Genomic DNA, 27,494 nt, shown 5'->3' on the forward strand with positions numbered 1-27,494 from the left:
TTTTTATTGGTATTTACTATGTATTTATAGCATATTATTGCTTTTTTATATACCGTGGGACTCCCACTCCGACGACGGGGAATGATTCAGGCATGTGAATCTATGAAAGACACCCCTAATACTGGAGAATCATTGTTCATATATTTAAAACTAATGGATCTACTAGGATGTTCATTGATGCTATGATTTTACAAAGCAAAAGATGGCGCTATGCAAAGAAATCAAGGTTTGCTTCCTTTATGTTTCAGTAAACCATCAAAATAATAAAATGTACTAAAAATGTCTCTCGGCTCATAAGCAAATACCATTAATCTTTCATTACTTCCAAAAAAATACAGCCCTCGGCTTTCATTTTGAGATGCCTGGTAATTTGAATCCATGGACCAAAAACAGGATTCTACAAGGATAAATTTCAACAGCCTCTACATAAAGGTCTCCTCCTAAATGCTGTATCAACATGTTCCTCTAATGTGAGTGGACACGCTGCACTTTGACAGCCTGCAGTGCAAGATTCCTGGAGAGCGGAAGACCAAAATGTGGGTGTATTTCGGAGCACCAGGTACATGGAGATATTCTGGAGCTACCCAGGATGCGGAACAAGTAGTGGTGTGTGGTCGTTCCCTGCTCAAAAGGCACTCTCTGCCTGTGTGTGTGTGCCTTTAAAGACCAAGACCTCCCCGTTTTTTTGTAGAAGTGTTGTTACCAATCACCAGGCTATAGAGTCTCCCACTATCTCTTCCAGCAATCACGTCAGACAGAATAGTGTGTTGTTTCCTATGCTTACCTGTTGAGGGATTAGCATTCAGAGTTTATGGTTAATTTAATGGATTACATTCTTCACTTCGATTTGACAGGAAACTCTTTCAAACCAGTTACTGAAAATGGATTACATTAGCATATGCAAATACCAGATACGTTTTTCAAAAGTTTGTTCCTCAGACGATCTACGATTAGGACATGATTTAATGATAACCTATTTAGAATACTGAATTGCACGTGCACAGAATTAGAGTTTGTTCATAGAAAAGTAAATTCCATGAATCTTAGAATCAAATTTATCATCAATGTTAGTGTGGTGAACCATGAATACCTTATTTAGATGTTAAGACTATGAGTTAATAATTTATTAGGAAGGAGACTGATCCTAATGTATTAGTGTTACAAAGCATTTTTATTCTAAAGAGTTTTAATCAGGGGCTTCCAAATATCCACCTACTGATGTTGAAATGGAAACCAATATTTGTAATGCGCAATACCTATATTTAAAAAAACAACTGATGGTTAATCAAATGATTTCAGTGAATCGAAGTAAGAATTAAACAATTGAAAATGTAACTAGATGGCAATACGCATGTACACATTTAGAAAATATAAACCTCACCAGAAAGAGTTATTAGGCTACTGGATGGTAGACAAACTGCTATAGATAATGCCTTTAATATTTTAGCATTCTTAAGTGTTCTCTTTGGTGTTCTGTTTGTATTAACAACTAGTTTATTCCCCTCTTTCTTAACTTGTTTATTCCCCTCTTTATTTTGCGGTATCCAATATCTGGCGAAACGTTGAATTTTGTTTTTAAATATAAAATTTCAATGATGCATGTTGTGATTATTCAGTTCTTTAGAAATCAGTTTAACATTCTTCATTCATCTACACCTTCCCTTATCCGATAACAATTTTTCCCATGAGCTAATAGCTTAAAGACTTGAGATGCACTGGAATCTGCGGTTCTATGCTAGTCTTGAGCATACATGAATCAGTACAGTCTGTTGGCCTCCATTCTAAAATGAAGTCCTTTATGGTCTCTGCATGTTCTCGTCCTATATATTCGTGTTGCACCTTACGTTAAAGCTAAAAACATACTGAAAACAGCCACTATTTCAGAGTGAGTACAACTGTTTAAGAAGGCCCTACCCAGGCAAAGTAGAAGAGCACCTGGTACATATGGCAACACAAAGGAGTGCTCCTAAATCAAAACCTAAATAAAGGCCTTGCAAACTCTAGTTCCTCTCACTGCATAGAAATGTAGGTGAAGCTTTAAAAATGTGGATTACTAGAAAATAGATATACTACTGAATGTATTGTGTTACTAAAGAAACCAGATAATGGGTCGCATTTAAGAAGCGGAGGGTGAAGACAGAGTTTATTCAACCTAACCCCTCAGCACTAGGAACAGGTACAGGCTTGTGGGCAGACAAAATGAGACATTGATAGTTGTGCAATGCACAAACTACTTACAAAAGATACAAAGGTGCATTCCATTTGAGCAGATAGTGGTCAATGTTTCTCTTCAGAATACAAACGATCCTTCCGGAGAGACCAAATAAGTACACATACAATGAACGGGAGCCAATGTGCAGTCACTGAACCAATTATCTATTATCCACCAATTGCATGTTGCCTATATACGCCATGTTCGTAGATCTCTACTATTTATACAGCACAAGTGACTGAAATACTCACTCATTTAGATACCTTTAACATGTGCCCTGGCTGTCCAAAGGACATTTCCAGTTTACCTGGATCAGTACTACTGCAAGCCAATCTGTAGGCTTATGCCATTATGTACCACCACCCATACGTGCATATCCTAGCTAGTAACATTAGAAACTAAATACCATGGTAGGAGACCATCTGATGGCCTATGTTCTGTACTCTACTACAGTACCATACATCACTTTCAAACTTGTAAATGGTTATTGTGGCTATTCTAGGGATAAGGAAAATGTTATTGAAGACTAGCTTGCAAACTTCAAACAGGCTATTGATAGGGCCTTATAATATTGAGAGGTAATTGACATGCACTGGTTTGACAGACCAAAGCAAAATCATTCATGCTAGGCCATTTATTCTCAACATCAGAGGTGAGCATTACTTGGTAACAAATACAGTAATAGTAAACAATAGATTAATTTCAGTGAAAGAAACAAATGTCTGTACCTTTATGAAAATGGATTAGATCTACATGAACGTTTGGATCATGCCATACCTGACTGCTAAAATGTGCACAGGTTGTGACTGCTGGACCTTCTGTTTCAGAGGAGTCTGTTGCAATGAACTTGTCCCTGAGGGTGGCAAATGGCTATTATGTTGGCCATTCTGCAGGAGTGGTACGTTTTCAGCCTGTGTGCTGCAGACTGAATATAAACTGTCAAGTGAGGCGTTCATATCATTTACTAGAGCTTCGAGGTCCACATCGTCATCTAGAAAAGATTACAAAAAAATGAATCAATCTTTGTACCCGTTGAAATATTGTGCTCAACACATTTATAGCTAAATTGCTAATGTACATTAAACAGTCAATGCTAGATGGGAAAATAGGCAACAGCGAGCATTTTAAGTCTAAAGCAAGATGAGGAAATTGGGCAGACAAGATATTCTATGGACAACCAGGTTAGGGACTGACCTGTGCAAAATAGAGACCAACCTAGTCAGGTGATCAATGAAAAAGCAGAAAGCAAGACTCATTACATGATCAAGACGTATTGCAATAAATTCCCTACAATCTTTAAGCACCATAACAAAAGCACAAAGAAAACAAGCATTGGCATAGCCAATAGGTCTCGTAAGTGTTTAGCCATGCAACAGTTGGTGTTGTTGCACCAAGGATATTCTGCTGCATAACTAAATACTTCTAGGGTCCAAAAAGCGAGACCTATTGGCTGCGCCAATGCTGGTTTGTTTTTTGTTGCTGTTTTGTTTAAGTTGCCAGATCTACAATAGCTGGACATGGTTTTTGTTAACAGTTCTTTGCATCAAGTGAACTGGTTTTCATTGCTCTGAATGTTGTTTCCATTCTGGTTGGAGGAAGCAGTCATTCCCGGGGGTGTGGGGGCTGCCTACCTGTGCGCATGCGCCAAACTTTGCAAATGAGAAAAAGCCTGGTGGACGCAATTTACAAGTGTGGAGTGAGTGAGCCCCAGGCAGCATGACTCACTCACACATGATTTCATGCACTGCACCTGCATACTTAAGGAAACTCGACCCACTCCATCCCAGGCATCGAACACATATTTACCCTAAAAACTCTGAGAAGAGCCTGTCTGCTCCACTGACGGCTGGTGGTGTGTGTGCCTTGTGAAAGCGTGCACAGGCGCTGGTGGTGTGTGTGCCTGGTGAAAGCGTGCACTGACAGCTGGTGGTGTGTGTGTGCCGGGTGAAAGCATGCACTGACGGCTGGTGGTGTGTGTGCCCAGTGCATGCGTGCACAGGCGCTGGTGGTGTGTGTGCCTGGTGAAAGCGTGCACAGGCGCTGGTGGTGTGTGTGCCCGGTGAAAGCGTGCACTGACGGCTGGTGGTGTGTGTGCCTGGTGAAAGCATCCACTGACGGCTGGTGGTGTGTGTGCCCGGTGGATGCGTGCACTGACGGCTGGTGGTGTGTGTGCCCGGTGGATGCGTGCACTGACGGCTGGTGGTGTGTGTGCCCGGTGGAAGCGTGCACTGACAGCTGGTGGTGTGTGTGCCCGGTGGAAGCGTGCACTGACAGCTGGTGGTGTGTGTGCCTGGTGGAAGCGTGCACTGACGGCTGGTGGTGTGTTCGTCTGGTGGAAGCGTGCACTAACGGCTGGTGGTGTGTGCGTCTGGTGGAAGCGTGCACTGACGGCTGGTGGTGTGTGTGCCTGGTGGAAGTATGCACTGACGGCTGGTGGTGTGTGTGCCTGGTGAAAGCATGCACTGACGACTGATTGTGTGTGTGCCTGGTGGAAGCAGGAGCATTCATAGTGATAGAAGACACAAATTAAACTGACCGGGAGGGGGGAAAAGGGAGGGGGTAGTGCAAGCAGGAGCCCAATTACGGCAATAAAAAACACAGATGGCAGCTGTGCACGAGCTTGTGAACGCAAGCTGTAGACCAGCAAAAGCCTCTGGTGGCACTTTTAAAAGCCACTTACTAAATGTCTCCAAGAGGCAAGACCTAAAAATTAAGTAAATAAGAACAATTTCACTAGTAATGATCGATTATAACTGTACCTTTGTCTAGCTGAAAATTTAGTGCAATCCATATCCAGAGCCAACTGATGCGTTCCTGCCAGGCATTTGGCCAAGCCCATTTGGTGCCCTGTATGCTGGGTAGAGCCGTTGCTAACTGCACCTTAACCACCTTGAATAATATATACATCTTTTGTCCTAGATTTAAAAGCAACTAAAGAAGAATATATATAAAAAAAAAAGAGGAGAGTCTCTCTGAAAGGAGTGAATTGGCCCACCTACATGAAGACCTTTGGGAGCTTCTATGATGTCTGCATCATCCCCAGGGGAAGAGTTTGCTCAGCTACTCTGCAGGAGAAAATACTAACTGCTGTCTACACTTCCCAGAAAAAAAATATCACCCTGCCAAAGTGCCCCTTGTTGTTTCCACTGGACCTTGGGATCACCCCAGTCTCATCTCATGGCAGTGGCGTAGCAAGGTCAGTGGTACCCAGTGCGGAAAATTTCTTATCACCCCCGGCTTGACAAAATGGCAAAGATGTGTTTAAAACACATTTTGCCATCCTTCCCTAAGCACAGCCCCCAAACCACAGATGCCAAAATCCAGCAAGCGCTACAGAGTTTTAATTTGCTCTGTGTCGCAGATGTCCTTGTCAGTTTTGGCTTGCATGTGCTGTTGCAATAAGTTACAACTGGGTATCCCAAACTACTCTTGTGCCTCAGCCCATAGCGATACAACTCAACCTTCCATTTGAAACATACAAATCGGAAACTGCTCTACCAGAGCCCAGCAACCCATCAAACACACAATCCCCTGCAATAAACTGGGTACCCTCACAATAGGCCATCCAATCCATTTCTATACCTTATCAAGCATCACATAGGCAATGCTTTTCGTCTATAGTTGCCTTAAGAGACTTTTGCTCTCCTATCCAGGGTTCACATATTCAAAACTCTGCACCCTAGGCCTTTGGTGACTATCAGTATCTTAGACCAGGTCATTCTGATACAAAAAGACAGGAAGATATCCACCAATTTGTTTAGACCATGAATTTGCCCGTCAATATTCTTTCAAACGTGGTAAGTCTCAGTCATCCATATGACATATCTAGAGCTCAAGGTTTCGAGAATACAGGCCTGCATCAATGCCCCTAAGTCACACAGTTGGAACCTCTACTGAATTCAGTCCGTATCATGTTCAATCCTTCCCCAAAACAAAATCCTCTACTTTACTTAATAGCACGTGGATGACATTGGTGAAATTAATAAATCAGGAGGGCATCTGTGTTTGTGAAAGTAAACTAGCTGTCTTTCCTAATGATTTCATTTTAAGGCATAGTAAACTGCTCCACCAATGTGAACTGTAAACGGAAAGGCCTCAGTCTGTGCCTTCCCGGTTCCTTCCACGTACATTAAAATTAACACAATTCTCACAAGGGAGAATGTACAGTAGTTCGAAAGCGTGGACAAATTCAGGACCAAATTGCGCACGCAAATGCTTAGCATTTATTGCCACCACCTTGAGAAGCCAGGATATCTTTGTCATTGCAGCACTTTCGGCTGAGTTCCGCCAACTGCAATCATCTCACTCACATTTATATGCTTCCCAACAGCTTGCATCATTTTGCACAGCCTGTTCATCACACATCTCAGTGGCATTCCTCAGACTATCTCAGACAAATCTAGCTGTGGGTGCAGCCAGACATCTGGTTCTCTGGTAGTAAGTTGGCCCTCGCCCTAGAGCTTCCTTCCTGGCTTAAGTGATGCATTTAATTAGAACAGGCCGCACCTTCTACGAAATGAACTAACAGTTCTCTGAATAGGGAAAAACAGGTTGCAACCCTCACAGGTGATCAAACTTGCAATTCTGGGTCATGATAAAAATCTTAAACAAGCATTTGCAATGCAATAGGTCGCGCATTTACGCAAGTTTAAGCTATTGTCATTGTAAATGACAATGCCTTTTATTTTATGCTTTAAAAAACAAAACAAATAAAAGGCATTGTCATTTACAATGCCAATAGATTTAACTCACGTAAAAGCGCGACCTATTGCATTGCAAATGCTGGTTTAGCTTTCTGCTGTTGTCTCCAAGCACATTTAAGCAGTTTCATAGTGGCATAAGCACTGTATTAGAACATCAAATCAGATACACCTGCATAAAACCTTTTCTTTGCTCAAACATACTAGTCATTTTCCATAATAAGCCACTCCAAGTTTGACGTAGTTGATTTTTCTCAAATGTATATTTGCGCCCAATTAATAGGTCACACTTTTTTGGTCTGGCATTATCCAAGACCTTTTTACATGTTACTAAAATTGTATGTACACTATATATAACTCTTTGGGCTTTCAGTCAGCCCTCTTCGTCCATTGTGGCTGTTATTGTGACCTTGTTCTTCCACACACTACAGTTCATAAGGGACAGGGAGTCAGCCCACTTGAGCCATTGTCAATCAATCAATCAATCAGGTCATTTGTAGAGCGCACTACTCACCCGTAGGGTCTCAAGGCGCTGGGAGGGGGGGGGGTGCCGCTACTGCTCGAACAGCCAGGTCTTGAGCTTCCTCCTGAAGGAGAGGTGGTCTTGGGTCAGGCGCAGATTGGTCGGAAGTGAGTTCCAGGTCTTGGCGGCCAGGTAGGAAAAGGATCTTCCTCCTGTCGTCGCTCTTCGGATGCGGGGGACGGCGGCGAGGGCGTGGTTGGTTGATCTGAGGAGGCGCTTGGGAGTGTAGAAGTTGATCCGGTTGTTGAGGTAGCTCGGGCCTTGGTCGTGTAGGGCTTTGTGCGCGTGGGTGAGGAGCCGGAAGGTGATTCTCTTGTTGACCGGGAGCCAGTGCAGATCTCTCAGGTGTCCGGAGATGTGGCTGCGTCGGGGGATGTCGAGGATGAGTCTCGCCGAGGCGTTCTGGATCCGCTGGAGTCTCTTCTGGAGTTTGGCCGTGGTTCCGGCGTAGAGGGCGTTGCCGTAGTCCAGTCGGCTGGTGACGAGGGCTTGGGTGACCGTCTTCCTCGTCTCGGTGGGGATCCACCGGAAGATCTTACGTAGCATGCGCAGGATGTTGAAGCATGACGAGGAGACGGCGTTGACTTGTCTGGTCATGGAGAGGGAGGAGTCCAGGATGAAGCCCAGGTTGCGTGCGTGGTCCGTCGGTTTGGGTGCGGTGCCCAGGGCGGGGGGCCACCAGGAGTCGTCCCAGGCGGAGGGCGTGGAGCCCAGGATGAGGACCTCCGTCTTGTCTGAGTTCAGTTTCAGGCGGCTGGTCGTCATCCATTCGGCTACGTCTCTCATCCCTTCGTGCAGGTTGGCTCTGGCGGTGGCGGGGTCGTTGGTCAGGGAGAGGATCAGCTGGGTGTCGTCGGCGTAGGAGATGATGTTCAGGTTGTGTTGGCGTGCGATGGCCGCGAGGGGGCTCATGTAGACGTTGAAGAGGGTTGGGCTCAGCGAGGATCCTTGGGGTACGCCGCAGATGACTTTGGTGGCCTCTGACTTGTACGGTGGTAGGCGGACTCTTTGTGTTCTTCCGTCGAGGAAGGAGGTGATCCATTCCAGTGCCTTCTCCTGGATTCCGATGTTGCTGAGGCGCTGTACTAGGGTGCGGTGGCAGACAGTGTCGAAAGCCGCGGAGAGGTCCAGGAGGATGAGGGCCGCTGTTTCTCCGTTGTCCATCAGAGTTCGAAGGTCGTCGGTGGCGGCGATGAGGGCGGTCTCGGTGCTGTGGTTCGCTCGGAAGCCGGACTGTGAGGGGTCGAGGGATCCATTCGTCTCGAGGAAGGCGGCCAGCTGTTTGTTGACGGTCTTCTCGATGACTTTGGCCGGGAACGGGAGGAGCGAGATGGGACGGTAGTTCTTGAGGTCGGTGGGGTCTGCTGTGGGTTTCTTGAGGAGAGCGCTGAGTTCGGCGTGCTTCCAGCTCTCAGGGAAGGTGGCGGAGTCGAAGGAGGTGTTGATGATGTCCCGCAGGTGGGGTGCGAGGACAGCGTCGGCCTTGTTGAAGACGTGGTGAGGGCAGGGGTCAGTCGGAGATCCTGAATGGATGGAGTTCATGGTGCGGATGGTGTCTTCGGTGCTGATCGGAGTCCAGGTGCGGAGGGTGGTGGTGGGTGGCGTCGTTGCGGTTGTGGCTTGCGTTGGTTGGTTGTTGAAGCTGTTGTGTATGTCCGTGATCTTGTTGTGGAAGTAGGACGCGAGGGAGTTGCAGAGGTCTTGCGACGGTGTGATGTCGTTGTTTCCGGCGTTGGGGTTGGAGAGCTCTTTCACGATGTTGAAGAGTTCCTTGCAGTTGTGTGCGTTGTTGTCCAGCCGGTCCTTGTATTCATTTTTCTTGGTGGCGCGGATCAGTTGGTGGTGTTTCCGGGTGGCGAGCTTGAGGGTGGTCATGTTGTCCGTCGTTGGTTCCCTTCTCCAGGCTTTCTCGAGGGCTCGACAGTTCTTCTTGGAGCTCTTGAGTTCGTCGGTGAACCATGGTGTTTTTCTGCTGCAGGATCTGCTGGGCGGGGTCCTTAGAGGGGCGAGTTCGTCCGCGCAGTTGCTGATCCACTTCGTGAGGTTGTCGGCGGCCTGGCTGGGGTTCGCTGAGTTGGCGGGAGGGTGCTGGCTCAGGGAGGCGGTGAGCTGGTCGGCTGTGATCTTGTTCCAGCTTCTTCGAGCCACCTGTTGCTGGCGGTGGTGGATCGTCGTTCTTCTGAAGGTGAAGTGGACGCAGCTGTGGTCCGTCCAGTGGAGTCCTGTTGCGTGGCTGAAGGTGACGTCTTTGCTGGATGAGAAGACGGCGTCGAGTGTGTGTCCGGCGAGGTGGGTGGGGGTGGTCACCAGTTGCTTGAGTCCGAGGTTGTCGAGGTTGTCGAGCAGGGTGATGGTGTTGCGGTCGTTGTTGTTCTCCAGGTGGAAGTTGAGGTCCCCCAGGAGGATGTAGTCGGCGGAGGGGAGAGCGTGCGGGCTGACGAAGTCGGCGATGTCCTCGCTGAATCGTGTGCGCGGTCCCGGGGGTCGGTAGATCAGGGTGCCTCTGAGGGTGGTCTTCGGGTTGGTGTGGATCTGGAAGTGCAGGTGTTCAGCGGTGGTGAGGGTGTCGTCGGTGTTGGTCGTGATGCGGATGGTGTCTCTGTGGATGATGGCGATGCCTCCTCCGGTCTGGTTGTCGCGGTCCCTTGTTGTACACCTTCACTGTGAGTGACTGCGTTCTTCCCATCCAGAATAACAGCAAAGACACACAAATTAGCTTCCTTCAGTGCCAAGAGAACTATGGCAATGCTTGTTTTTTGTGACCAAAAAATAGTTTCAGCCTTCTTTATTATTTTATTCCTGGGGCCCGGTAGCTTTCCCAGCTATAGTTTTGCAAAAACATGCCAAAACAAATATTGAGCAAGCAAAATAAGTTGGTAGCCAGCACCAGATCTATTGACCTGGTTTCCAGATGGTTTTACGTGTTTTTTCAGTTTGCTTTCAGAAATCAATGAAATGGTATGTGATTTGGCTGCAACGTTGCTAATTCACAACATCTTGGATATGCTTAACTGAGAGCAGAAAGCACGGATTTGTTTGTCTTGCAGTATTTGCCACCAAGTTTCCCCATGGCACGTTGCACACAATCAACCAGTCCTACCTTTTTAGGCAAAAGCACCGGTCATCCTGTGGTAATTCCATACGTATTGTTTTAAACACTGCACTGCCTGTCTCTGAATACAGCATGCTGCAGGCTTACAAACGGCAGGTGTCGTGTGGAGTGGCTCGTTGTCCTGTCGACACGCATGGAAGGGACCCAGTTCGGCTCCTGTCTGCCAGGTCCTATGCTACTCTGGGTCAGTCCTTGGCGCCCTCTGCAAGCAGGGCACAGGTCTGTGCTTCTCACAGGACCGAATGGGCATTTCGAAGAGTGCGGCCTTCCTGAAAGGTTTGGAGACCGGTTGGTTACCTGTGCTGAAAGCAGGCTAAAGAAAAGGGACTATATTGCGGTATAAAGTACAATACAACGCAGGAGTGACATGTAAGAGTTGCCGAATAAAAAAACAAAAACCTTGTGGCCACACATGAGTGAAGCTGAGAACAAGGATGCTCTGCACACACCGCAATAGGAAGACCATTTTGAAATGATGGGGCGCTGGCTCGGTTGTGTTCTGTTCTTTATGTAGATCACAGGTTCTTACTCTCAGGAGTGCGGCCCTCCTTGTACAGCCCACACGAGACTAGTACACTAACCTGGCCTTCTTTATTGAAGTTGTTATCACGTTTCTGCAGCAGAGGGATCTGGCGCGACCACCAATGCATTTACTGTGCCGGTGCAGGAGCCCGGTGACTGGCGGCAAAAAGCCAGTGTGTTTCAGCAGAGGAAAGATAACTTCTCCTTCTGCATCAGAGCTGGAGCGGGTTATCAGGCACTGCCAGGCTGCATACAGCCGCGGATGGCGAGAGCTCTGCAGGCATCTTGCTGTTCCATGTCAACCCCTCAGCTCTTCACTGAATTCAGATCTTGCCCGGCGACTACCAGAGTTAACGAACCAGAGGGAATAAGAAATGAATATCTGAGATTAATCTCATAGGGCACAGAAGCAGCTGTTGGGCACGTATTAGCGCTACATAGAACGTTTAAAAAAAGATGCCTCCACGATTGCCACCCTTATTGGCAGTCTCATTAGAGGCCAGATTTTATATGAACATGATTGGTGCACCCTGGGTGTTCATTAAAATGCAAGAAAACCTGCTGCGGGTGGTTGTGTATTCTCACCTGACAGAAATGACGAGGGCTGACAAAATAACACAAGTATATTGTCCCAACTCACACCGTGCGCAACAGCCACATACTCTAAAAAGAGCACAGAATCTAAACCAGTAGTGCGCGTGCACCACAGAGGAGCGGGGGTGAGGGAGCGCGTTAGCAAAGCAAATGCACGCTAATTATAAACACATGTTTATAATTAAGACCAGAGGACACTGCTGCACGTAACAGACACCAATAGGACATGTGTGGTTACATTTCTAAAGGAAGCTGTGACATGCACTCACCTTTCACCAATTGCGTGCTTTCTTTTTCAAAAAGACGCACGCAAAAGCCAATTGCAGCCGACGAAAACAAAAGCACATGCTCGAGCATGTGGTCAGCTTTCAGAAGCCCCTACAAGAAGTCTTGGCATGCGCTGCTACAGGCTCGACCTAAAAAAGGACAGCTGAAGCTTTGCCTACTTTTCTCAAAATACTGACTCACCTTTAGGAACAGTCTTCAAAGAGTTACATGACTGCCAGAGACACCATCTTGCCTAAGACCTCCCAATCAGTTATATGTACTAGATGTTTGCTGCTGAACGGTTTAATAGTGGCAACAGAATTACGTTTTTGGGGTTTATCTGCACCCTGCTTGGGCTGTGCGTGCAAAATCTCTTGTAATAAAAAAAAAAATTAATTAAAAAGGTGCTTAGAGCTCACCAATTACCATTGGTTTGCTGGTGGGGTCTCCAGTTTTCTTGCTTCTCATTGGTCAGCAGCATCAGGGTCATGTCATCTGGTTTCACTTCCTGTTTCTGCTTTCTGACATTCGGCAGTTACCAGGAGTTTAGACCAAGTACAGTTTTTGGTCAGCAGCCAGTGTCCTTCAATTGGCTGCATGCTTCTTGATGTACTTTGTGTTTTATTAAGGTTTGAGCACGCCATAAGATTGGATGGGATTTTGGACGGTCTCCCTCTCCAATGCACCCCTTCTGCGTCAAGCTGAGCTCGTCATGAACAATGGGAAATAAAGTAGTCCAGCACCCAGCAAGAATTGCTGTAGCATTGATAGTGTTAAGCACTATTTAAACCTAGATAACCACCCGGCACCCGTGAGTAAATAGTAGCCAGGAACGGGATCACCTTGGTAAGTTTGAAAAAGCATTTTATGTGTTTGAGAACACTGCTTTTGCATTACTATAATTACATAACAAAACAGACTCCGTGTATTGGACCATTATTTACTTAGACAAATTTACGACCTCCTCCTCTGCCTTCAACAAAGGCGTTTTCTACCTCAATGAATAAATACGTTGTTTTGGGTTTTTTAAGTGACGTGAAACGATGCCACTATTGCACAATTTATCTTTGAAGATCAAAGGAAGCCAGGCACAAAACGTTTAGATTAACACCTTTAAAGTCTGTAAGCAGCGGAAGTAATTCAGTGATTGCCACAGGTTAGTTATGGGTTGGACATTGTCTAAGCCCATTGTTGTTGAGGTCTCCACGGCGCCATATTGAAGAACAGTATGTAATATGCTAATTTATAAAGTGGGAAATATTCTTTGTGTGCGCCATCCTGCGTCCTAGCCAGTGGTCGAAGTGGGGGGAAAAAGTAGGGGAACTGTTGGCGGACAATCAGAGGGTGAGAATAACCCATGGATTGGGTCAGTGGGCGGAGTCAGAGGTGTGGCAGAAAGAGCTAAATATCCAAATTTACGTGTTTCCCATTTCACTAACCGGTTACAGCTTATTACGTTATTTAATTTAACCAATTTTATTTAAGGTTTAATATTAGTTATTGACATTAAAATACATTCACAAAGTTGGATACCTTTCCAATCACAGAATGTACCAAATATCCTTAAAGGTGGAATCGCAAGCCATTTGTCTCCCAGCTATAGAGTTTCTGTCATCAGCTTCTCCCTTTTTCCACAAGAGCAGTTCAAACATGATTGGCAAAATATTCTAGTTTGCAAATGTTTTCCACATAATTGCGGCTCCGCCATATTTACCACATAATACATCATCTGCTGCATAATCTGACGCTTTTAACTAATAAATTGTTTAGAGCTCAAACGGATCAAAAGTTACTAAAACATGTGACTTGTGCTCTTGTGAAGTGGAGGGCCCTTTGCAGAGGTTGACTGGTCATCTCTCACTGTTGCAGTTGTATGTTCCACTGGTACTAACAAGGAAACATCTCTGCAGAGACTGTTAGCATGTGTAAAAATATCAAAATAATAATGGATCATAAAATTTACAGCACAGCGAATACCAGTGTAGGGTGTCCGAGCACTTTACATCACACATATTACACAGAGACAATCAATCATAGGTGAGTAAATCACTGTATAGGAAATGTTACAGAAGACCAAGGACTACAAGGTGTAGGAGTCGCATGACAACCATACTAGTAGGCAGCATAGTTTAATAGTGATTGGTCTGGAGAAATACAAACTCAGAATGTAAAACGTAATACCATGGTTGGGGGGTTCTCTTTAATAATCAGAATTGATTTCTACCCAAATGAACCCTATTTTGCAACATTAAGATAATCAAAGACTGGTGAAAAAAAACATAACGCTCTCATTTATACCTTGTGGTTTGCATGCAACTCTTACATGACACTTAATACCTCAATGTTCTATGTTAGGATTTTAACTTATTAACTGCAAGTAACAATAGGGTCTCTCTTACAAAAGCAGTAACCTACAATAGGGTCTCTCTTACAAAAGCTGTAACCTACAATAGGGTCTCTCTTACAAAAGCAGTAACCTACAATAGGGTCTCTCTTACAAAAGCAGTAACCTACAATAGGGTCTCTCTTACAAAAGCTGTAACCTACTGACCTATTTACATTATGTACACTTTGTGATCTGTATGGTACATGTTCTTAGCAGCAGGCACATTAACAGTCTGTGCTTCCTTTCCATGAGTTAAAACTTCCACTAGACATAACACCATCTCACTCTACTAAGTACATACAACACTGGAGTTATCGTGAAATTGTTATTGTAGCCGAAAATTGTTGGAGGCCAGGAGGGAGTCAGTGAGTGCTTTTAAACCATATTATACTTGCAAACACAACGCCCCTACCTGAAGTCAGCACCCGGTGCAGTCGCACTGCACTGGAGCCTCCCTGCTCAAGGGTCCTGGGACCTCAGTGGCAGAGTCACTGTCACTCTATGGTGTGCTGCTTCATAGGCCTGCCTGCCAGACTGGAGGTGAACTTCAGAATGAATTGTGGTGGACAGGCCTTCAAGGTTACCCCACACTTGCCATTGCTAGGGTCCACCAGGTGGTGCTAAGACATCAGAGCTTTTAAGATCTTGCAGGGCCTTCTAAGGTCTAGCATTGGAATGTGCTCCCCCATGGGGGAGTAGTCTGATGGACTGGTCGTGACGGCTGAACCTGGCTCCCCAGTTCCAAATTCAGCAGCTCTTACCATAGTGCCACATCCTCTCCAATGAACACCATACTGCCCCACTGAGAGAAACTTGCACTGCACTGACCCGCTATAAACACCTGGATGTGACTCAATTCAAATTACGCACTAGACAAGAGCAATATGCTGCCTAAAAAAATTAACAACATCCTTGAAAAAGCAAACACTCATAGGGAATGCAAGATTAGGTAAAGCATGTGAAATGTAAGCAGGAACAACAGGGTTACCTTTTTCCTTTTACACTCATTCAGAAATTAGTGAGTGCTTTTGCCTGAAAAGTTAAGGCCATGACTACAGGGCCCAGAAGGCACCCTTTTCAATGCCCATTGCTCATATCCTTACAATACAATAAATACAATATCCTCACAAAACATTAGCAGTATGGTTTAAAAATACCACAGTTGTGAACACACAGCCACTGCACACATTTTGTTTTCCAATTCACCCATCAAGCAGATGTTTCAGTACCTCCAGGTATAGTGCACTTGAGTGGGAAAACAATGGTATTCAAAGAGAGACTAAAAAACAAAAGTAGGCTTCACTGGCAAACACTGTAAAGTGGCGTCAATGTGTTTAGGTGTGAATAAATTAGTCAAACTGGCCACCTTGCAACCACGCAGTCTTGCTTTACTTAGTTATTTTTCATATTTTTGAATGTTTTATTTCTATCCACCCCTAGGTTGCTCTTAGAACTTGAAAAATGTCAGAAAAAGACGAGGTTTCTTTTTTTGGGATCCATTTCACAGGGGAGCAAATAAACGAAAGAAGGAAAGAGAGGGTAATGCCCTTTCTTGAAGTCTCGGTTTTCACTAAACTAGGAGGAGCGAGACAGAAAGAGGGGGAAGAGAGGGGACAAAGAGGGAGGGAGGAGGTGCTGCTGCCAGCGGCAATAGAACTGGACACTGTCCTTGTCTTTCCTAGGCACAACGAAGGAAAAGACAGTCCTTTTCCTTTTCTGCGCATCCCCAAGAGCCGAGCCTTGACTATCGGCCTTGGTGATTTCTGCCATCCGGGACACATATTTGAAATAAGAAAGTAGGGGAACGGACTTGATAAAACTGAAGAAATAGGGGCACGCCGTGCCCTGCCGATCCCGCCCACTTCGACCACTGGTCGTACCCGGGAAACATCCTTTACGACGCAACTTTTACAACGCAAACCATTACAACGCATTGCGCTGGGGGGCGCTCTAGGATAGGGAATAGGTTTAATTTAGTGTCCAACACCTTCCCTACTATCCACGGGGACTGGAGTTGGAATAGTAAATTAAACTATTCGCTATCCAGCGCCCCAAAGCACTATGCGTTGTAATGGTATGCGTTGTAAAAAACGCGTTGTAAAAGCATGCGATGTAAAAGCATGCATTGTAATGTCATACATCCGTCCTAGCCCACTTAGCATTATATCAAGTCTTCGCTTTGGCAGTGTTTATCGCGTCCCCTTATCGCACTGGCCTCCGATGAATCGGCAGCTGCACTTTCATGCAGTTGTGTTTGGGGCCTAGCAGAGATGGCACTGGTTACTGTGTCTGGGGGCTATGCCAACCAAGTTCCGCATTTAGTTGTACAGGTTATCATTGAACAGGTTATCATTTTTCAATCACAGCTTTTTTTATTGAGCAATTTTATACAAACGTGATTGTCAAGGGTAGGGTCAGTTACGTATTGTACAGATTACCTAAATACCCCTGTCAACAAATCTGTTGACCTCTGCTTTTCCCTTTGTTGCTTGTGTCCAGTTACTCACCGACAAAATCAGAGGCTAGAGTAGTATTTATGTGAGGGAAGCAGACACGCGCCAAACACGCACGCAAATTACACTTGGCAACAAGTGGGCACAGGTTACACAGAAAACCGACATACAAAAAGGAAACAAACAAAAAAGCCCACAAAACTATCCCCAAACGACGCAGTCGCACGCAAAAAGAGTGCCTTGAAGACCCAAGAAGCGCTATTACTGCAGATTACAACACATTATATAATTAGTATTCCCTTATTAGCGGAGGTAACTACTGGGGTCGGATGCATGACAAGGTCTTGTTTGGACGCTTGGAGCAATCCACTGCGCAATTGATCGTGTTTCGAGTAGTTAATTATGGAGTGTAGGAGGTAGCAAGGCAGGAGAACCGTTCACGAGGCGCTAGTTGTGTTTTCCCTGATGTTTATGGGACTACTGGGGTCCCTGAAGAACGGCATTAAACCAAATGACCAATGTCACACGGATCGTCAGCCAGGCTGGAATACAGAGCCGAGATTTGATGCTAGGTAGAAGCTTGCAGTTTTGGGCACGGTCCAGACTCTCCTTCAGGTGGGCACTGGGTATGACAGGGACATTTAGGTGTCTTCATGGGTTATTCAAATTGGGAGACAGAGAAACAAATCGCAATTACATGTAATTATAATCATCCCCTTGCAAAGTAGACGCATATCACAGTTCCCCTCACAGGGTCATTGAAATAGTTTGTCTTTGTATAACAGATGTGTGACACTATTGGATTTGTCTTCGGGGTTATTGCAGAATGTCCAGTAACCAAGAACAAAGCTCTTTTTTGCTTCCGATAAGTGTACCCAGATATACTGAAAAAGGTTTATGTGCAACATACACTCCAAATGGACCAGTCTGAAACCTCACACTGCTGTAACCAATTCCATAATAATGTCACATCTGGTTGTGATGTACAAATGATTGCTAATAGCAGTGCTGGGAAATAGATATTCAATAATCAGTGCTCCATTGTTATAGGAGAAAAAGAGCTATGTTTACCTTTTTTGTAACCTCCCTACGAGGCTGCAGTCTGAGTCTGGTTGAGGTTGAATCATAACGAGGATCAGTGATTTTGATTGGCTGATTCAGCAATTAATCATGCAGAAATCTGACCAAATCCCCACCAGTGTCTTGGAGCTGGGCTCCGTGGGGAGAGCGGCTTAAGTCTGCTCCGCTCATCTGTTGGCTTCAGGAACTTCAACACGGGCTGGTTCGCTTTATACAGTCCTACTGGGTGAGAAATGGGACACTCAACATTGTACTAAACACCTGGATGTTTAAAACAAGTTTGATGACAGCTGTGAGGATAGGCACATCCAGAGGTAATTAATAGGGTTGCAGTCAACAGGTCGGGCCAACCTGGCCCCGGCATGCAGCTGGCACCCCCAGAGTATTGATGGAATGGACAGTTACACTGTGGGGGGGGGGGGTTCAGCTGAGCCGCTGGTCTGGTCCAGTCGCTAGATCCATTTGAACAAGCTAGGGAACCATGTTAGAGTTATGGCGTTGGTTTACAGACAATCTGGAGCAGACGGGGGAAGGGAGGGAAATTACAAGCGCACCATGCACGCGCTGTGCTGAAACGCCGGGGGAGGGAAGGTGAAAGTGCACACCTCCTGTCCCTATGCGTGCACATCTCTTGTCCCCCTTCGGCAACGAAGTTGACAACAATACATCTCGCCAAGGCGAGCAACACATGCGCTGCATCGCTAGGAGAGACCTAAAAAACTGTTAAAACAAAGATCTTGCATAGGTGGAACCTATTTGTAAAATATGAGGCACACGAAGCGGGCGCATTTAAGTTTATTTATTAGGCAATAGCACCACCCACAGGAAGGATAGGGCCTACTCTTCCCCAGCTCATCACAGCAACTGCCAAGATGCAGAAATCTAATTCTTACCTGGAATGCAGAATGCATCCATGGCAGCACTGCACAAGCAGCTACAACACAATTGGATTTTCCAATACTTCCCTAAACGTTTTGCAGTTTCTCAACCATCAATTCTTCCACATGTACACAGTGTACTTCATATATGCCCCCAGTTTACTTTTTCTCTTAAAAAAAATATCATTGCTCAGATCTTTGGCATTCCCTGTATTACATCTAAGAATAAAGACGTTCTCTAACACAGATGCTTACACTGCAAAGATGCGATTACAGGCGTTGGTTGCTAAGTGCACTGCGCTGGAAGTCTTTGCAGTGCAAGATCCTCCCAGCGCTTCTATGTCAGCGACAGGACTTCAAATTACATTTCCACTGCATGGGTAGCAATTCGACGTTCGAAATATTCGAGCACTTCCAACAGCCAGTCCAAAACGCAGACTACTTCTCTACCAAATTGACTTACATTTCATCAGTAGTTGATTTTGATTGAAAATCTATTGTTTATAGAATCCATTCAATTTACAGCAGGCACACCATCCTCACTGTTTACCACTGTACATTTTTCGCTTAATACCACTTCTAGTATGGCATTCACCTTATAAACTACATTAAACATTTTCCTAGCTGTGCATTGCCTAATTCTCTAGTATTCTTAGTGTGAGTGGTGTATATGGGATACAGTGCTCCAGCCATTAAGAGGTGTACCCCAATAATATCTGCCATTAATCCCAATATGCAAGGCCTGAAGAAGTCTTTAAAAGGTTGCAGAATCAGGGAAAACCTACTCTCCAATTTCAGGGGGCTTGTTCTTTATGTGGGTTAAAAAAATCCCACCACTAAGGAACGGGGGCCACAAACCCACAGTTGAACCTACAGCTTTTCACGTGGCTCTCCGGTACTGCACATTTTGTAAAGGCACACTTATACCGTGAAACTGCTGGAGCCGAGCGAGCACTTGTAGCATCAAAGCTACAAATGGGTTATCCAATGCTTCCAATGGGCTTTTACGCTACTTGAGTTCTGCAGACTGCCCCATGTGGCGCTCACATAGCCCCAGTTGCACACTGGACTACAATTGGATGGTTCCCAATGCTAACAGAGATCTCCTTCACAAACCTGCAAATTACCAAACCACGCAAGTGGTGCTTGCACAAGGACCTGGGGCCCACAGATACTGTGCTACTAGCTTTGTACTGGGTCTAAAGGACCACGTTTGAAAGTGGGGCACGTTTGTCTATCATGCACCTATCAGAGGTGACAAATAATCTTTAGTACAGCATTGAACACGTGTGTATGGATGGAAAGTGAGAATGTATTTATTATAGATATTTTTTCTACAGCCGTGAAATACCATTTGAGTAGGCGTCAAGGGAAATAGTTTAGATTGGTTTCTAAAATGTATATCTCATGAACCTCAACATGGTGGTCACCGACCAAGTCAAAAATAACTTGGTATATGCAGATGAACCAGTAAGTGCTATCAATTCTGAAAGCAACTGAAGGGGCAGGTCTGGTGAAGGGAAGGGCAGGCTTAAGCAATAAAAAAAGTGTGGGCAAAGCAAGCATATGAGGGTTTAATGCGCTAATGTGGGGGGGGGGGGTCTTAAACTTTTGACTTCTGTGGACTCACACTGAATCATTACTAGAATTCAGGGAACCTCCAAGGAGTCCTTACTGGAAGATGGGGTCCCTCTGTCTAAGCAACTTTGACAATTTAAACCAGAAAACAATTCACAAAAATACAGAAACAATCATTGATCAAACAAATACATTATTTCACAAATGTGTGTATTTAATTCACAAATATAGAACCATCAAAATTGTAATGAGAAGGTTGGAGGTTTTGCAAAAGTTATGTTAAATTATAAAAAAAATAGGATATGCTAACCTAGCGCACCACTGTCTTTTTTGCTCCCAATACATGCTCATTGATAGCGCTTCAATTGAGACCACCCATTGTCTGCCCCCAACGAATGACAACTTCATTTTTAGCTTCCAATTTTAAATTTCTTCACATTTATAGAAAGGTTTAAAATTTTCAACATAACTTATTTAAATATACACACATACATACACACCTTATTAATCTCAAAATTAGGATTATTAGTAGAACAATCACGTACCCCCCTTAGCAGGCAACATGGACCCACAAGGGTTGCCAGACCACAGGTAATGGTAATGTATCAACTATAAGACTATTAAAGCCAGACCAAAAAATAGAAAGGGTGTCTACATTGCATCCTTGCCTTTGAAATAGTCTGGTTTGTTTCCATGTCAAATACCGGTAAAACGAAGATGACCTTGGCATCCAACCTTGATTTGAATTAGAAACCAATTAACTGTACTGAAAGGAAAATACAACTTTAATTAGATATATATATATATATATATATTATCTCCACTGTGGTTTCTAGGAAACAAAACAAGCATTTGCAATGCAATAGGTCTTGCATTACTGATAGTTTGAGGTATTGGCATTGCAAATAATAATGCAACACCAAAAGCTCATAATTTCAGTAATGCGAGACCTATTGCATTGCAAATGATTGCATAGTGCGCAAGGAACCAGCATTGTATGTCTCAGTGCAGTACCGCAAGCTGCACCTAGAGCTCCCAAGTGAGCAAGTCATCAGCACTACATGTCTAGGTCCCTAGTGAGCATCATAAACTTTGAAGATATGGTAAATCCACCCGACCCATAATGCATTGCATGCAAGACTGTACCACGCGTACATTCGAATAGCTATGTCCATATATACAATTAGTTGCTTTGAAATGTGACAAAAGTTATATTAATTCCGGACTAGGTTAGGTTGTACTCTATGTGCAGCTGATGAAGGGAAGTGTATCGAAGGTCTAATATAAATGTGAGGTGTAGTTGCAGTACTGCTCCTAGAGGTGCCTAGTAAGCAAGGCAGTAGAATTTCCAGTACCGCAAGCTGCTCCTAGAGGTCCCTATTGAGCATCAAACATTTGATCATATATGGCACTCCCATAATGCATTGCATGCAAGACAGTACCAAGAGTACATTCAAATAGCTATGTCCATTTATACAATTAGTAGCTTTGAACTGTGACAAAATAATTATTATATTAATTCCGATTTGGTTATCCTCTATGTAGATCTGATGAAGGGAAATTTATAGAAGGTCTAATATAAATCCGAGATGTGAAGGTGCAGTACCGCAAGCTGAGCCTAGAGGTCCCTAGTGAGCATCATAAACGTGGAAAATATGGTAAATCTACCCAGGCCATCACAAGAATGATCTACTTCATCTGGAGCTCGAAAATGGACAGAGTGAAGAGGGTGGTGATGTTCAAGACCCACGACAATGGAGTGCCAGATATTGCGACCATCCAGAGGGGAATATTCATGTGTCACTACGTGAGGAACACCCTGAGGATCGAAGATGAGCCAGTTCGAATTTCTGATGGCACGCTTCTTCCTGTTGCCAATGTGGAGGTGCCTTGGATGGGCAAAGTGGGTGAGTGCCGTCCTGTACAACTGGGAGACCCCGTGGTTCTACAGAGAAGTGGAGAAGTTTGTGAAGGAGTTCAGGTTGGAGGCTGCCGCCCCGCCACATGGACCCCGAAGCTTGTCCAACGCCAGATACGAGCAAAGGACATCAGCAAACCAATCTGCGCCCTCCCCTCTGCCAAAGTGGACCACGTGTGGGGAAACGTCACATCCAAGCGCCTGACAAACCAGCACAAAGACATCGCCTGGATGGCCATCCAAGGAGGACTTCCTGCGAGAGCTTTCATGCACGCAAGATGACTCCACCAATACAGGGCCTGCCCAAGAGGGTGCACCGTGGACGAGATGACATACCATCTCTTCTGGGAGTGCACGTACGCACAGGACCTGATGAAGGCCCTAGGCATGGAGCTTAGGGCCTGGACACCTACATCATGCATCACAGCGGACTCAGATGTATGGTTTGTTCCCAGGGACACATGCACTAAGCGACCTCCAGCGCTGCTGGAGGCTCCTGTGCTGTTTTAAAGTTGTTCCTATGTTTTCCGGAAACCACCTGGTAGTAGGGAAAAAAGAGACATCGACCTTGGTGTGCTGCAAGATGATCCACGGCCTCCTGCGTGACTACGCTGCACTCGACGGATCGGATAAAGAAGACAATGACGACTGAGGACCCAAACGGGTCCCCTTGTACCCTTGCACATGGGGGGGCCTGGAGGGGCCACTAACCTGTTGTTCTTTTTTCTTTAACCCATTAACTGGTTAGCGAAAGTGGAGAGGAGAAGACGGATGAAGACAGGTGGAGTAAATGTAGTTATTTACTGTATGTATTTGACTAACGGGACCTTTTCCCTTCCCAGGTAAAATTATCAATGGGATAGCTTGTGCACTTGTTGCCAAGTTTGTTACCAATGACTGATGCATAAATAGGGTGTTGTGGAAGGAATTATTTTTTTATTTTTTTAAAAATCGACCCAATAATGCATTGCATGCAAGACAGTACCACAGTACATTCAATATATACAATTAGTAGCTTTGAAATGTGACAAAATAATTATTATATTAATTCTGGATTAGGTTGTACTCTATGTGAAGCTGATGACGGGAAATTTATAGAAGGTCTAATATAGATGTGTAGGTGTAGTACCTCAAACTGCGCCTGGAGATCCCTAGTGAGCATCAAACATTTGGTCACATATGTTACTCCCCTAATGCAGTGCGTGCAAGACAGTACCACAAGTATTTTCAAATAGCTATGCTCATATATACAATTAATAGTTTAGAAATGTGACAAAATGATCATATTAACTCAGATTAGGATGTACTCTTATGTGGAGCTGATGAAGGGAAATTTATAGAAGGTCTAATATAAATGTGAGATGTGTAGGTGCAGCACCGCAAGTTGTGCCTAGATGTCCCTAGTGAGCATCAAACTTTAAAGATATAGTAAATCCACCCTACCCATAATGCTAGGGTGACCACGTTTCCCGGATTTGCCAGGACGGTCCCGGTTTTTCACCAGCTGTCCCAGCAGATTAAGAAAATTAGGTCATGTCCCAGTTTTCAGAGTTCGATTGAAAACTGAAGGTGTTTATCTTTTACAAAGCAGGGATAGTGATCAGTTCTTTTAAGAAAACAATTTAATTAACAGGCAACTTACTGGGTTTAAAAATTGCATTTTAGGTATGTTCTTCCTGTCCTGTAATTCTCTGCTGTGGAGCGCTGTCATTCTGTGCGCTCGTTTGAAGTAAAATTGCAGTCCTTCTATTTTTGTGAATTGTCCAGGTTTTTGGCTTTAAAATTCTGGTCACCCTACATAATGCATTGCATGCAAGACAGTACCACAGTACATTCAATATATATATATATATATATATAAAAGTGTTAGGTTTGAAACGTGCCAAAATAATTATTACATTAACTCCGGATTATGTTGTATTCTATGTAGAGCTGGTGAAGGGGAACTTTTAGAAGGTCTAATAAAAATTTGAGATGTGCTGGTGAGTAAAGTAACCACTGCCAACCTGGTTTAGGACCAAGTGTGATTCCGGTCTGAAGGTCTTTAAGAAAATAGTGCCTTGAGGCTGTAATTAAAATCTAGGGCGTGACTACACATGTAATAGGGGGTGTCCTCATATGAGGTTATAAAAAGAGACCCGGAGGTACTAAGGAGGGACTACAGAGCCTAACAACCAATGAAAAGCCATCATTTACAAAGGACAGGAACAAATTAAAAAGATGGGCGGAAAGTAGGCGGAGCTTTATGCACCTATCCTGAATACAGCATGTGTCAAAGAGACAGCGAAAGCGCTGCCTATGTGAGACCTAAAAATTTAAAAATAAACAGCCTAGGAAGCACTCATTAGCAGCTGTCAGCACAGAACTAAAGGAGATTGCAAGTGGGGGAAATGAGCACACAGAGGCCAGAGAGAGGTAAAATGGAGGAATTGAGGAGCACACTGGGGATGGAGGAACAAGGTGGGAGGAAAAATTGTACCCATGAGAAAGAGCAAAGCGAGGAATCAGAGGGCGATCCGTAGGAGAAAGGAATATTAAGATTGGACAAAATAGGAGGGAGGGATCCTGCAGGAGTGTTAGAGAGGCCTATAGTTGTGTGCAACTCTTGTGCAATTTAATGCAGTGCAACAATACACCATAACAACCAATAGCATCAGGTGCATAAGCAACACTACTCTGGCTGAGCAAAGATAAGACTGAAAGTCTCAATTCAATGGCCGCTAGCCTGGTCAAAAACAATCTAGTGTAGCGCACTGGGCCCGCCACATGCACTCTACATATACTGTAAGAAAGAGGTTTGTTTGATAGCTATGGAGTCAACCCAGACTTGAACCAGCAATTACGATGCAATAGGTCTCGCATTATTAAAGTTTGAGCTATTGGCATTGTAAATGACAATGCCTTTTATTCATTTGTTATTAAAACCGGCTATTGGTGCATAAACACGCACTTTGAACGTATAGTCCTTACTTACGATTAGCAAGGCTGGCAGTAAATGACTGCCTGCCTTGCTTCTCATAAGCATGAACTATAAGTACAAAGTGCTTGTTTACGCACTGATGCAAATTAATAAAAGGCATTGTCATTTACAATGCAAATAGCTCACACACGAATAATGCGAGAACTATTGCATTGTAAATGCATGTTTTTATGGCTGCTTCAATTTCCATTCACGGCTTTTTCTACAGGAGGTGAAACGGAGCCGAACTTTCATCAGGAGACGGATGGGCAACACCAGCAAGGCGGAGGAGGACGGCAAATACCAAACACGCAGTACGATTCACAACAAAGAAGCAACCCTCATCACATGACGCTAAACCAAAGAGCTAGATTTTAAGGCCACATCTATACTTCATCAACAAAGGTTCGGCCTGTGTAAATGATAGGTAAAGCATTCCATAGCCGGGGGGGCGCATATAGAGAGACCTCCCAGTCTGATCGGGCTTTGTGAATTCTATCACTCTATACAAAATGACCACCTAAAGATCTATGTGTCCTAGAAGTGAGATATCTCACCAGCCACATCTTAAACCAGTTGTGGCCAGGTGGGTGTTTGGGTAACACCTTTTCAGTTAGTGTTCACTTTAGGGCCCTCAACATGCAGTTTACCGTCACATCCATCTAAGCTGGGCCTGGATTTAGGCCACCCTAAGTGTCTGACAGTTTTTTGACTGCCTGTGTTTGCACTAAAACAGCTGCATACACATACATATGCATGTCGGTGGTCAGTAAGTTCCTTATGTCTCTTCTACTGCACTTCCAAGGAAACGGAGTTCTGTTGCTCCTTAGTATCTTCACTTCGTTCTTGGCATCAGATTGTTGGTTGAGCGGATTATGGTGGTTGTATCTGGACGTCTGGAACATGGCACATTGTCGGATGATCCTATTGGTGCTTTCTTTCTGATAGGAGTAAAGAAAATAGAGGGGAAAACATAAGCACCCCAAAATATACCCTCGTAAGCGGGAGGTGTGCAAAAGTACACTGAACAGCAGGGTGCGGAAAGTACAGACTGTCCCACCTGCCTGTACAGAAACAACGCACCACCCCCCTCTTCACCTCCATCAGGTAATCAATTTTAATTGTTTTTTAAAAACTCCTTATAAGATTCCCGCGACTGCTACATCAACTGTTCAATGATTTTAATTAATCGAAGATGAACACATTTATTCAAAGCGGAACCTCCGCCGGGGGGGAGGGCTGCGGAAGTACACCCCGCAGGAAGAGAAACCAATCTGCCACCGACCAGCAGGCCAGACAGGTCGTGTCCACCATCATCACTGACCCAACCCCTACACTAGGAGTCCCATAAGTGAGTGGCCTCTGGCAGTGCGCCTGCTAAACATGACACAAACAGCTCTCAAGCCAGGCAGAGCCTGGGAGAGCGCTGCAAAGCAGGGGCCAGGCCCTCGCAGATCACGGAGATGTCCGCTGGGGGTGGGCGCGCACCCTCCCAAAAAACACCCCCGCCACTCCCACCTGCCGATCAAAAAAGTAGTGAGACTGTGGTCTGCCTCTCTAAACACAAATACACCACCCCTTATATGCCACAAACCAGAGGTCTCCCTTCTAGACATTACATATGAATCTCACATATCAGACAGAAACCGTCACCATATGTTGACCCTGCAAATCATTCAAGTGGGGAGAGTCAGTAGGGAATTAACCCCTCCCGTACAAAATAAACTAGTGGGGGGTAAGCAGAGCAGCTGTTGAAATGGCATCTCCTCTCCAGCTGCCCTCTCACACCCCTTGGACCCCATGCCACCATGAGCGGGCTTCGGAGCACTACTGAACAGATGGCACTTTTGCAGTAGTTCCCAGTACTCAGGGCGCCAGACCTAGCCCTGTGAACCCACCCCGGTCTGTCCGCCCTTGGTCCTGCTGCCTAGCTCGTTTTCCCCGGAGAGACAGCCCCGAGATCCGATACTTACCGGTGTGTGCACTCCAGGGAGGCGGATGTCACTCCCGCGCTGAGCGGCTGAGGTCCCGTGCAGCCTGCAGAGCGCCGGGGACTGCAGCCCCTGAGCGCACGCTCCCTCTGCCTGCCTCTCCGCCGCGTCGCATCACTCACTCCCAGCAGCCAATGAGGAGGCGGCTCCGAGACTGCGGCCCCCCCTCTAACACAGCAACAGCACGCATGGGAGCCTGGGAGGGTGCACGGTCACTCAAAGTGCTTAGAGGGAGGTAGGGGCAATCGCAGCCTCCCCCACACTCAGCAGACCAAACACTGCAGGTACAGGGACCCAAGGGAAGGAAGGCGCTTTCTGCTG

General features: G+C 45.2%; 1 protein-coding gene across 4 annotated transcripts in view; it reads right to left on the bottom strand.

Moving 5' to 3' along the window:
- The window catches only part of GRB10 (growth factor receptor bound protein 10), an 807,319-nt gene that overhangs the window by 395,801 nt on the left and 384,024 nt on the right, over positions 1–27,494 (bottom strand). For all 4 annotated transcript variants that reach the window (XR_013610607.1, XM_078688120.1, XM_078688119.1 and 1 more), the window contains one exon: positions 2,990–3,203. Coding sequence is in view for 3 of the 4 variants with exons in the window: in XM_078688120.1 (XP_078544246.1) it covers positions 2,990–3,203 (214 nt within the window). In the remaining variant the exon portion in view is untranslated. The remainder of the gene's footprint in view (positions 1–2,989; positions 3,204–27,494) is intronic.

Source organism: Lissotriton helveticus, chromosome 4_1 (assembly GCF_964261635.1).
Source record: "Lissotriton helveticus chromosome 4_1, aLisHel1.1, whole genome shotgun sequence".
NCBI classification, from domain to species: domain Eukaryota; kingdom Metazoa; phylum Chordata; class Amphibia; order Caudata; family Salamandridae; genus Lissotriton; species Lissotriton helveticus.